Source organism: Zalophus californianus, chromosome 7 (genome assembly GCF_009762305.2).
Source record: "Zalophus californianus isolate mZalCal1 chromosome 7, mZalCal1.pri.v2, whole genome shotgun sequence".
NCBI classification, from domain to species: Eukaryota; Metazoa; Chordata; class Mammalia; order Carnivora; family Otariidae; genus Zalophus; species Zalophus californianus.
The window spans coordinates 21,460,691-21,474,359 of NC_045601.1; the positions used below are offsets into that span (position 1 = coordinate 21,460,691).

General features: G+C 37.6%; 1 protein-coding gene across 13 annotated transcripts in view; it reads right to left on the reverse strand.

Moving 5' to 3' along the window:
- Positions 1-13,669, reverse strand: part of UTRN (utrophin) — a 500,526-nt gene that overhangs the window by 231,052 nt on the left and 255,805 nt on the right. For 12 of the 13 annotated variants that reach the window (XM_027601866.2, XM_027601862.2, XM_027601867.2 and 9 more), the window contains one exon: positions 6,789-6,978. In XM_027601866.2, the coding sequence (XP_027457667.2) occupies positions 6,789-6,978 (190 nt within the window). Of the gene's footprint in view, positions 1-1,116; positions 1,502-6,788; positions 6,979-13,669 lie in introns of those variants that run through there. The other variant, XM_027601872.2, reaches the window with a different exon arrangement.

Below are 13,669 nucleotides of genomic sequence, written 5' to 3' on the forward strand. Positions count from 1 at the left end.
CAAAGAACGCCCCGCTACCAATCTGTCTCCTAAAACTTTTCAAAAAAAGTTTCTAGACAGAAATACAGTTAATTGACCAAGCTGTAAAAAATAAAAATATATGATAAAGTTAATAGAATACTGCTTTCCCTTTCTAATGCACTGCCACATAACATGCGGTTTAGATGCTTGGACATGTCATATTTTCCATCATCGGAAAAGCCATATTGTCCTAGAGACAGTCGTTCCAATTACAAATGAGTTTGGGCAGCTAACAGGGCAACAAGATGCATTCTTGAGAATGGTACTAAGTGCATGATGAAGGCAGAATGTGGTACTGCGGTGCTGTATAAATTGCTTTCACAATCCTATTACAATTCCTTCCTTCCTTTTCTACCAAATTGCTCCAATTTTTGACAAAGTAACGAGACAGTATGAACAAGGCATATCAGACAAAACTATGATCAAAAATACAACTTTTCTTTAAAACACAAGAGCCCATTCAATGGTTTATGTTTAGGATGACGTAGTATTTGAAATTTGCAAGTGTCAAACAAGTTGCCTCCTGAAAGTGCACTTAATCCACCTGTTCAAATAAAATTAAGTTCTTCAAGTTTAGCTATAATATATGAGGATTCAAGAATATAGGGGATAGTTTATGATGAGATTCAGTCCAGTAGTTTCGAAAATGTGCTTTAATTTTTTAATGGGAACACAATTAACTAGAAAGGGATAGACAGTTATTAAGTAATCTACTGAATTATTTTAAACTCTTCTTTTAAATTCACTGAAATTTACACGATTAATATATCTGGTAATTCAATATTAAGACATTACAAAGTACCACCGAGGTAACAGGTCTTAATGAATGTAGTTTTGCCGTATTTTCTCCAGTTTATCAGCCCTTCTCAGAAGATAAGATTTTGTCAAATGCAAAATAAAAGATGCACTACAACAATACTTGTTTCAGATGCTCAAACAAAATTTAACGAAGCAATTCACTTTCACAGCTTTTATAATCGGTCACTAAGAAAAGGAATCTTTCCTTGGTAAGAACCCTGAAAGGTTAGTTTTTAGAGCCTGAGAAACAGGAGAATTGTCAGACACCCGAGATCCTCATTTCAATCACTCAGTTACCTTACAGAGCTTCTGATACCGAGGAGAAGAAACTGCCATCCTTTGTAAACGATGTAACAAAACCACAACTTTCTGCAGAGACGTTCTCACCACAGCCATCATTTTAAGTTTACCACACTTCTGGAGACACCTCAGAATTTGCATTATAAATGAAGAGCAATGATCATTTCCTCCCGGTCACTGGACAATGATTTGCCAGTTCTCTGAGCATGCTCGTTTCCAGGAATGCATTTGAAAGATACAGGGGTTTAGGGGCTAGGCAAAAGGAGGCTGGTATTCCTTCAACTTCTTCTCAATTTAAAAAAAAAAAAAAACACAGAAAAACGCCACAAAGAAAGCCCCCCCAGCAGAGGCTCACAGCCGGTACTTGCTCAGCGCCGCACCGGCAGACAATGAGCAAGTTGTTGAGCCAAAGGCAGCCTGGGGTTGAGAGGAGTACGCTCCGTAGCCAAAAAGGATATTAAGTGAAACATTAAAGCTGCAGATACATAGCAGACATCCCCTGAGAACCGAGATTCAACACATCACCACGGTGCCTGCCTCGAGGCTAGTTTATATTAAGAGATGGAGTGGTATTCATTCACTCGCTCTAAAGAGAGATGCGTTCGCTTCCCCACTAAATGTAGCTCTCTTGCTGTGCTCTGTGGGATGAGTGAACATTGTTATAAATCTTGAGAAGAGCAGAAGGGTACCTGACTTTAATGAGATCAGCCCCTACATTAAGTGCTAATAAATCACCTCCAGACAGGTCTCGGAACAAGATCATCTAAAACAAAACGGAACAAGAAATACCTGCAGGGGGTATGTGGCTTTACCTAGGATACCCTAAAAGCAGGGTCGTCCGTGGGCTCTCAGACGCCTGCCTAGGAGAAAAGCCATGAGAAATCACATATCTAATGTTAGGTTAGGACTTCTCTAACTAAACAGTGAGCTTAATAAAATACAAAAAAAAAAAAAAAAAGTCTGTAACTGACTACTAACATTCCAAATTACCACATTTCCCCTGAAGACAGCATCTTCGTGATCTCATCTTATTTGCCATAATGCTGTTTTAATTTTATAAGAAACATAAAACATGATTATACGATATAAAAACCCAGGACAGAATTTGGGGTTTTTTTAGGTATGTGCATATGTGAGGTGTGTCTTCTACTGTGGCTTGGATACTATTACAAGTATCATTTGGGGTAAAGTACTCTTAGGAAATGAGCAAAATAACCCAGAATGATTAAATGACTGGGTCAAAGGGCACAGCCAGAAATAGAAGCCAGACGTTTCTCATTATCAGTGTCCTGCTCAAACTAATGACCCAGGTAAGGCTGCTATTCTCTACTGTTGTCATGATTCTTTAAAAGAAATGCAGTCCTGAAAGTATTTGTTTCTCTTCTTTTACTTTGTCCGCCTTCCCAGTCCCTCATGTTAGTGTGATTGAAAGTCCTACACTGGGTCTCATACAGTTGTGTTTATCAAGCAGTGTTTGTGTATATTTTGCTGCTTCTCCTTGTATATTTTTTTCCCCTGCAGGTCTATACTGAGAACCTATACTGCCTCCCTCTGGATAGGCTAACAATGTCAAAACATCTACACAAAGCCAAAACCTGAAGAGGCAGTCAGTGATGTAACCAAAAATACTAAGTTCACAGGCAAAAATATAGAAACAAACAGCTTTGTGATTATTTAGGTGTAGGGGTTTGGGGAGCTGGTAAAGGGGGACTGATAGCAAAGCAATATGTGGGTTCTTTGCGGGGGAGGATGAAAATGTTCTCTTTGATTGTGGTGGCTGCTGCACAACTCTGTGAATACACACACACTAAAAACAACTAAATTGTATACCTTAAAGTGGATGGCTTGTGTGGAATGTGAATTATATGTCAATAAAGCTGTTATCAAAAAACTATATGAAGTTGTAATTCCTGTCCCTGAACCAGCAGGTGAAGCGTACACAACAGAGGTATGACCCACCAAACCCCATGCTGGCTCTGGACGTGGGTATCGGGCAAGATCAGCCACAATCTAAACAATCAAAACCTGCACCTATGGAATGAGAGGAGGAAAATTAGGCTGAAACAGAACACAGGAGATAAAAATATAACAATCCCCAAACACATCTTGCGCGAGAGCAAAAATAGCCACCTATCGTAAAACCACCCCCAAAAGGCAGGAGGGCAGCAGGCTTTTGTCCAGGAAAGAATCAGATCATCTCAGTTAATTGGTTCCTGCTAAACTGTAAAGCTTATACTTTGAAATACAATTAAAATGATAATAATATCCTAGAATGTAGACAAGAAAATTCAGAATCAATGCATTTGAACCAATAAACTTAGAGGGAGGCCAATACTAGGCTTTCCTTCAAAGAAAAAAAAAATTTCTGCAGTTGAGTCAAATTCCCTTATATAAATACAGATCCACAGTGACAAAGGCATAGTAAGGCATCTCCTCCTGGATGTTACCCAAATGCCTTATTTCAACATAGTCAAAAGGAAATTGATCATTCCTTCACACTCCACACTAACTGGCACCATCTCCCTGAGTTTTTCTTTCCCTGTATTTCCAATCGTGGCCTCTAATCCCGCCTGGCAATCTTCTTAGTCTCTCCTCTTCCCTTGTCTACCCATACTATCAAGTCAGTAGGTCTATTCCCCCCTGGGACGGCCTCATTTCTGGTCATTATCCCCTCTGCAGATGGCTGCAAGACTATCTTAGCAGACTGCATGCCCTACTGGCAGTTTTGCCCAGTTCAAATCCACTCCTCACAATGCTATCGGCTAGATTCCTAATAAAATACAAATCCCACTGCATCCTCTCTTGCTCACTATTCTTTAATGACTTCTCCCTACTGCCACCAGCTTAAAATATAAAATACTTAGCAAGTCAAGTAAGACCCTCGATGATCTGGACCACTCAGAAATTCAGGAGCTTCTCTCTCCAAAGGATTGGGTTTTCTCTTGCCAACTCTGCTGAGGAGGAAAGCCTAACTGCCTTGCAGCCAAGCAGTAAAACATAAATACATAAATCCAAATGATCATCCATCCTTAACAGAAATGGCATGTATCATAGCATACTCCCAGAAATTAATCTTCATCTTCCATGGTGCTTCCAAACTATCCTTTATCAAAAACTTACTCAAATTCACCTTAAACTGAAAACAGAACAGACTTGTTCATCTTCATGAAATATTCCTATGGCTCTGCATCCAGTTGTCCTAAGACATGAAGCAAGTACCGCCAGTGAATGTGCACCAAGTGCACACAGACTGAGGTCCTTATTCCATCTTTTTCAGTGCACCCATAAACTGCCCACCCCTACCCCCACCCCCCTACCATCACATCACCAGAAAATTTATTTTATAATTTCAGACACTCTTGTTTGTACATTCATTTTCTTCAACAAACATGTTTCCATTCCCAAACATTCCATTTATTTTAACTACCTGTTCATTCACACAAATGGAGGCGTCATTAATACAAAAAGTCATGGGATAATTTAAATTCTCTTGTCTCGGAAATACTCAGCAAAAGGTACTAAGGGTCTTAAATGCATCTACCTATAAGGTGCCAAAAATAAAGACATAGGATTTTTTTTAAATAAAATGGAGAGAATGTTTTAAAATTAAGATCATTTTTAAAAGGAGCAAGGCAGTGAAAAATCATGCAAATTATCATAACAGGAAATATCCTAAACAAAAGCAAATACATGTGTTTATCTTTAGACAAACAAAGAGACTGAAATAGGCTCTTAATAAATGCCCTCTTTTATACTTCTTATGAGGCACAACATTAAATTTCGGCAACTATTTTTGAGAGGCATTTACTATACATGTCATAATGTGCTTTATTATTTTAGTCAGTAACCTTTCTTTCTTGGTGCTGGTTGCCATAAGACAAGCAATCTTGTGCTTAGTTATTTTTATTTAGAAGGAATTTAAACATCTTCATTTACATTTATTTCTACCGTTTGGGTATTCACTAACTATCGAGAAGAATTCTGGCTATGGTAAGAATATATCCCAAGATAAAATGTGCCAGAAGACATTATTAAATGCAGACAGGTCTGCATTTTGCTGATGCTCATCATCAAGGTTCATTTCAAGCCTCCTTTGCTCATTGTCTAAAAACTGTTGCCTCCTCAAATGCACAGCCTGGGTATCTTCTTTTTACACCATTAGGTAAAGTAAGCATCTGTGAGCATTTATAGATCAGGCTTCCAGTTGTCCAAATCATAAAAAACAATACATTCTAGCATTGGCCCACACTTAGAGCCCTCTCTAACCTCCCGAAAATGAGACGATAGCTAAATATTTCTTCAAATAACATGGACAGTGGCCTCCTGAGATTCTAGATGGTGAGACAAAAGAACATATTTAACCTCAATACCTGCTGGGTCACCTTCATCACCAAGTCACAAATGTATTATGCAATGAACAAGAAATAAGAAGTAATGTAGGAAAACACAGATTTTCGTTAATCTCGACGACTCCACCATAAAACACCCTAATAGTCCATATGCATGGGAACAAGTTACAAATAAGTCTATTCCCAAAAGGTCCTTTAAAAAAAATGTTGATACTTTTTAGTGAAAACAATTTCAAACTTAGAGATAATTCCTAAGAATAGGAATAGTTCTAAGAAAGCTACTGTACCCTCTATCCAGATCCACATATTTGTGAACATTCTGAGTTTCAAGGGAAGAGAATTCTAAGAAAGGATTCAAAAAGGTCATCACACTGAATTTCATAAAGGTGAAGTTAGGGTCCAGGGTTAGCAGTCAGTGTTTACCTAGAATGTGCACATGGCACCGCGTCGGCAACAGTATGGAGTAACATATTCTCTGCCCTTGAGGAGTCATGTGATCAGCTGGGACAGGAGAAGACATGCCTCAGATGACATTGGGTCATGAGTTCACAGGCATATCAGAAATAATAACAGTCAAAATGATGTGCGAATGACATGGCAGAGAGAAGTAAGCAGATGTGAAACTGTGGTAGACAAGGGAACTGCACCATTAAAATCGGTTTAAAGGAGAAGGTCTGCGATTGGCAAGACTAGGTCATTCTACACAAAGATGGTAACTTCAAGGGCACTGAAGCAGTTGTACTTGGGGGCAGAGAAAGGGTACAGTCATGCTACGTGAGATTCCTCATACATTTTTGTAAAGGAAAGATCTTGTGTTAGCGCATTTCGTGGAGGAGGAGAATTTGAACCTCAGACTGCATCTGCAGTCATAGCTATCAAGCTAGAGACATAAAAGTAATATATCCAAGCCTAATGCTCTTAGTTGTAAATTAAGCCACAGAGCCTTTGCAGCTTTTATATTATGTTAAAATAAATGGAGAAAGAAGCAACTTCATATTAAAAGGAAATGCCCTTATAATTTAGGATTCAATAAGGCTAAGTGTGTAGGGCTTAAAATGACAAAAACGGAACAGCTATGAGCCTGTAAGTCTAAATAAACAAGTATTACTTCCATTAAAAAAAGGTGTTTTTTCTCTCTTACTAAGTAAAGTATTTTAGAGATCGTCTTTCCCGAAACCAATGATTCACAGGGGAGAGCATGGATCTCATAACCGAATGAGGTAACAATCTCACCCTTTAACGGTAATAAATTTGCATGTCGCTGGATCAAAAGAGCACAGCGGAAATAAAATTGCTGGGTGCAGGTCCCTGCACACTTGCCTGCAGCTGCCGTGTGAGCTCCCTGGCCAGCACCGTGTCCTGAAGCACATTCTCCCGCTGAGAGGCGTCCGCAAGCACATTAACTGTGGTTTCCGCTTCTTGTATCCACTTTAGGAAATTCTCCAGATCCCGGCGAGAGGCCTGCACGGTCCTCAACTCCACTTCCAAGGCACTCTGTCTGTCAGCAATGCTGCAAGGAACAACATGATAGGCACGTCTCTATGACTTATGGTGGGACAGCCCACATCACGCATGCCCTAACAAACAAATTAACAGACAGCCTCCGAGGAACCTTTATTTATTTAAGGACCTAAGGTAAGTGGGACATTTATTTATATGTGTGTCTTGAATAATCCTTCATGGGAGGAGTAATGTGAATAGTGAGAAGAGGGAGAGGGGGAGAGACATCTAAATAGTAACAAAATCACATTCATATCATAAAATAATTATGACTCCATTTTGCAACTCCTAATTGTATATTAAGTTATCCCCCAATGTTTTATTTCAATACCTTAGTATAATGCCTGACACTCAGAGGAAATATCAATAAATATTCATGCAATGAGTGACTAAATGAATTCTAGGAAGCAGTAAAATCAGAAGAAATACTTAAGATAAAATGAAAATAATTTAAAGGGCTTACTTTACCTATTTTAAAACAACTGAGATCAATACAAATTGGTTCTTTAAGCTGATTTAATAATATTATATTTGAAAAACATTGGAAAATCAAGCTTTTAGAAACCCTTCATTAAATCTACATCAAAATTAATACACAGAAATATGGAGTTGCATGATTTAAGAGAAACACATATCTGTAAATTCAATCTTTAAAACTTTATATACCTCAAAGCTTCATAAGAAGAAAACAAATCATTTTAGATGCACCTGGGTGGATCAGTCGGTTAAGCGTCTGACTCAGTTTCAGCTCAGGTCACGATCTCAGTGTCGTGAGATCGAGCCTTGCATAGGGCTCCGTGCTGGGCATGGAGCCTGTTAAGATTCTCTCTCTCTACCTCTGCCCCTCCCTGTGCCACTCTCTCTCTCTCTTTCTCTCTCAAAAAAAAAAAAAAAAATTAAAAATGGATACTAACAATTACACCCTAGGTGTTTAAACCCAAGGGAACTGAAAACATGTATCTACACAAAAACTTGTGTACAAGTTTTCAGATAGCATCATTATTTATTATAGCCAAACACTACAATCAACCCAAATGTCCATCGATAAAGCAATGGATAGATAAAATGTAGTATACCCGTACTTGAATTATTCAACCATAAAAAGTAACAAAGTACTACTACTTGTTGTAACGTGTATGAACCTTGGAAACATGCTGAGTGAGAGAAGCCAGACACAAAAGGCCACATATTGTGTGATTCTATTCATATTTATATGAAATGTCCAAAAGAGGCAAATCAACACAGAGAGAAAAGAGATTAGTTGTTGCCCAGGACTGGAGCGGAAGGCAATGGGGACTGCTACTTGGGTATTTGGTTTCTTTTCGGGATGATACAATGTTCTGAAATTAAGAGTATTGTGATGGTTGCACAACATGGTGAATATACTAAACTCTGAGTTGTACACTTTAATAGGGTTAATTTCATGGTATATGAACTATATCACAATAAAAAGTCAGCATGTGTAATATCTCATTTATATATATTTTCTATTTCATCCACTCATCTACCCATACATCACGCATCCATCTACCTGTCCTATATACAGGACTGTGTATATACAGATAAAAGGATAAATGTCAGGAATGTTAAAAGTTATTTCTAGGTGCTGGGATTTAAGGTGATTTACTTTCCTGTTTGTACTTTTTCTGTATTCTTTGATTTTATAATGAACATGTTACCTTCTTCACACAACAATAAACAAATTCTTTAAATAAATAGGTAAAAAATTTAAACAGAGATCATCATAGAAGATATATGGGTGGCAAATAAGCACATGAAAAGATACTCAGCATCATTAATCATCAGAGAAATGTAAATTCAAACCACAATGAGATATCACTACAGATTGGAATCACTTTAAGAAAATGACTATACCAAGTGCAGGTGAGAATGCAGAGTAACTGCAACTCTCATACATTGCAAGTGCGAGTGTAAAATGGTACCGCCATTAAAAAACACTTTGGCAGACTTTTTTAATAAAGTTTACCGTGTACTCAGAACAATCCAGCAATCCTACTCCTAAGTGCTCAAAAGAAATGAAAACATACACTTACACGAAACCCATATGCAAAACTTTATTCACAATGGCCCCAAACAGGTAATAACCCAAATGTCATCAAGTGGAAAACAGATAAACTGTAGTATATGCATACAATGGAACACTACTCAACAATAAACAACTGATAGATGCAACAACAGGGATGGAATCTCAAATGCATTCTGCTAAGTGAAAAAAGTCAGACATAAAAGCTGTTTCTATTCTTAAGCCATTCTAGAAAGTCATCAACCTCATCTGAGCATTTATCTACTAAAAAAAACTCCAAGAGTGTTTAGCTAGCTACAGAATAAACCCAAATTGCTTTTCCTGAAACTCAATGTCCTCTGTAATCTATCATTAATTCGCTTTTCTAGCTTATCCCCCAGTTCTCTCCAATACTCTGTTCAGGTCAACATGGTTATGTTCCTTTTTCTCTAGGATATTCTTAAGGCTGTGCCCATCCCAAAACTTCATATACACATAAAAATATCCTCCTGACCACCTCCACTTACCAAAATCCTCCTGATCCTTAGGGTTAAGGCCTACCTTTTTTAGAACATCCCAGAGCAATTAGATTTCCTTGCTCTGAGTTCATAAAAGGTCATTACTCCTCTCTATACAGAAATTAATCACATGTATCCTGGAAAAGCCCTTGGATTGTGATCTTATTTCACGCTTAAATTTTACTTTGATGGTATTACACGGGTTTGTTTTCTGTTCTTCTGTTCTGTAGACTCACTATGGGCAGAAGCAGTCTTATATATCTCCATATTTCTCAGAGTCCTTATTACAGTTTTATAATAAGTATTTATAGAATAATGACAGTCTATTTATAATGTATTTAAACTTACCTGCCAAACACCAGTTTTCAAGAAGCTACTGAGAGATGGCCTCCACAAAAACCAGTTTGTAAATCAAGGAAAAAAAAAAAAAGATAGGAGAAGCACAAAAACAAGAGATCCAAGAGAGGGAGAAGCAAACAGGCCCTCGTGCTAATGGTGAAAGAGATCTCAGAAGAGACAGTGATGAATTGGGCCAGGTGAGGGCTGTCATCACCATTCCAACTGCTATGTTTTCTTATTTTAACTTGACAAAACTAATGAAGGATACACTCTGACAAAATAAGGAAATAACCCAAAAGATAAAAGAAAAACACACAAAAAAACAAACAAACAAAAAACACATAAAATCCAGGAAATAGGGATTCAAAACTCGGAGGAAAGTACAGAATATCCCTAGGATTATGGCTGTGCACCAGGCCTAGAAAGTATGTCTACAGAAGAAATGTCTCTAAGAAAAAAATATTAGAAGTGATAGACCACTTATTGTGATTGCTTTGTGGGAAATTACACTGTCAGACCTTTGGAAAATGTGGGAAGAATTAGTAACAGGTGCAAAGAAACTGAAACACATAAACGCAAGGCAATTACGAATTTCAGGTGAAAAAAACAGAGAGGAAGCAAAATTATAATAAACTTCAGTGCTTGGCTGTTAATGATGCTTAAACATACATTAACAATGTCAACACTGAATATCTGTTTATCTAAAAATTCAGCAATGAGATGGTATAGCCACTGTGGAAAACAGTCTAGTGATTCCTCAAAAAATTAAAAATAGAATTAACATACGATCTAGCAATTCCACTTTTGGGCATACACCCAAAAAATTGAAAATGGGGTCTTGAAAAGATATTTGTGCACCCATGTTCACAGCAGCATTATTCACAATAGGTAAAATGTGGAAGCAACCAAGTGTTCATCAACAAATGTATGGATAAGCAAAAGGTAATATACACCTACAATGTAATATTATTCAGCCTTAAAAAGGAAAGAAATCCTGACATCTGCTACAAAATGGATGAACCTGGAGCACATTATACTAAGTGAAATAAGCTAGTCACAAAGACAAATACTGTATGATTCCACTTATATGAGGTACTTAGAGTAGTCAAATTCATAAAGACAGAGAGTAGAATCGTGGTCGCCAGGGGTAAGGGAAAGAAAGAATAGGGCATTATTGTCTAATGAGTACAGAGTTTTCATTTGCAAGGTGAAAAGAGCTATGGGGATGGATGGTGGTGATGGTTGCACAACAGCATGAATATTTACTACCATTGAATTGTATACTTAAAAATCGTTAAGACTGTAAATTTTATGTTACGTGTATTTTACCATAACAAAAAAAAGTGAAAAAAAATTCAATGATGAGGAAGGTAAGAAAATGGTAGCATGAGAAAGCTATACCCTATATGTTTACCAGAACAGTATATCAATAGACAGGGTCTAATACTGATGTTTTGGAAGATAATAGTACACTCATTTTATGTAGAACATGGAAATGTATAAATGACATAAGGAGAAGCCAAAAGGAGAAAAAGGAGTTGCCCCTAGGGAGTGAGTAGTGAGAGAACTGCTATATTTTGTAATAAACCTTTAAGTACTTCTAATTTTTTAAATCATATGTATATATTTCTTTTATTTTCTAAAATTTAGAAGTTACCCACTAGAATTTGGGCTGTTAGTGTGGTGACTGGTGTTTTATCTTCCACCTAACCCCACCCATGTTTTCAATTTTTAAAATATCAACAGAAAAAAAGTATTAAGAAAAACCAAAAAAAAAAAAAGTGTGCCAAAAAGGTACCTAAATGCAAAAAACTTAAATGAGTACACACATGCAATTAATCAACCATGAATAGGCAGCTCTTCACACTCACATAAAATTAATGACTATATAATTGGGTAAAGTCAAACACTTGAATTCTACGGAATCAGTATCATTTATTTTTAAGAGTAGTCATATGTATAAAATAGGCTGTGTGGCAAACAGCTAATGTAAAAGTAGATCATTATAGATTAGCTCTATTAAACCTTAAGAATGCCCAGACTAGAAGCAAAAGGATGCAATGTCTGAGAGTCCTATGAGGTTATTTACCTATAAAAATGAATCAATTATTAACCCTCAGTTCAGAGTTTTATTTTTTAATTTAAATTCAATTAATTAACATATAATGAATTATCAGTTTCAGAGGTAGAGGTCAGTGACTCATCAGTCTTATATAACACCCAGTGCTCATGACATCACGTGCCCTCCTTAATGTCCATCACCCAGTTACCCCCGAGCCCCCACCTCTCTTCCCTCCAGCAACCCTCAGTTTGTTTTCTATAATTAAGAATCTTTTATGGTTTGTCTCCCTCTCTGATTTCGTCTTGTTTTATTTTTTCCTACTTTTTACTTCTTTTACCTTAAATATCCTTCCTCCTCCCTGCCCATTCCCACTAACCTTCCCCGTCCGACCTAATTAATTTCTACCTTCCCTCCAGAACTTGGTGCAGACACCTTCTATGGCAACTCACTCCACCCATGGCATGATGTCCTTTACCCTATTAGTGTGCCATGCTGCTGTCACAAATCACCACAAACTCAGTGGCTTAGAGCAACCTAAATTTATCATCTCACAGTTCTGTCAAGTTTCCAAAACAGGGCTCACTGGACTGAAATCAAGTTGTCAGCAGGGCTGTGTTCCTTTGTGGAGGCCCTAGAGAGAGTTCTTTCTCCTTGTCATTTCCAGCTTCTGGCTGAAGGTCACCCGTATTCCTTGGCTCCTGACTCCTTTCGTCTTCACTTTGAAAGGTGCATGGAATAACCAGGCCCACTCAGATGATCCACGATAGTCCCACCTTTGGAAGATATTCTGCCACCACATCACATCTCCAATAGTGAGTGAAAGTGACTATTTTGTTGTCTGTTTGAAGTTTCTGAATCATCAGTGCACTTGGTACCCCCAGGGCCTACACACAGTAGCAACTCAAGTATGTACTGAATAAACTAATACAAAAATAGGAAGAACATCTTCCTTCCTGCAATATTTTAAGGACAAAATGAGGTATATACCCATAAATGTATCAAGATATAATAAACACTCAATAAATAATATTTTCCCTAATCTTGTACATGAATGGAGTGAAATATTGGGAAATTAATTTTGCCTACAGCATGCAAATGTGCAGTTTAATAATGAAGGTCCTGGAGAATTTTTTCAAGTTCACATATATCTGCGTGTCAGATTTTTTTTATCACCAATGTAATCAATTATTAAAAATAATGAACATACTAGAAGCTAAACTCTATTTACAGCAGTCCAAATTGTCTTCATATTATTATAATAAATATATTTTGTTTTATTTTTTTTAAAGATTTTATTTATTTATTTGACAGAGAGAGAGACACAGCGAGAGAGGGAACACAAGCAGGGGGAGTGGGAGAGGGAGAAGCAGGCTTCCCGTGGAGCGGGGAGCCCGATGCGGGGCTCGATCCCAGGACCCTGGGATCATGACCTGAGCCGAAGGCAGACGCTTAACAACTGAGCCACCCAGACGCACCAATAAATATACATTTTAAAACCTTATAATCATAGTGTATATTAATTTATAGTCTGATTTTTTTACTATAATTTCATAAGCAATTTCAAATAGAATATAGCTCAAAGGTAACATACCACCCATGTTAGTCTTTTTAAAACTAGATCCAATGCGGGGCACCTGGGTGGCTCAGATGGTTAAGTGTCTGCCTTCGGCTCAGGTCATGATCCCAGGGTCCTGGGATCAAGCACCACATGGTGCTTCTGGCTCAGTGGGGAGCCTTCTTTTCCCTCTCCCCCTGCTCA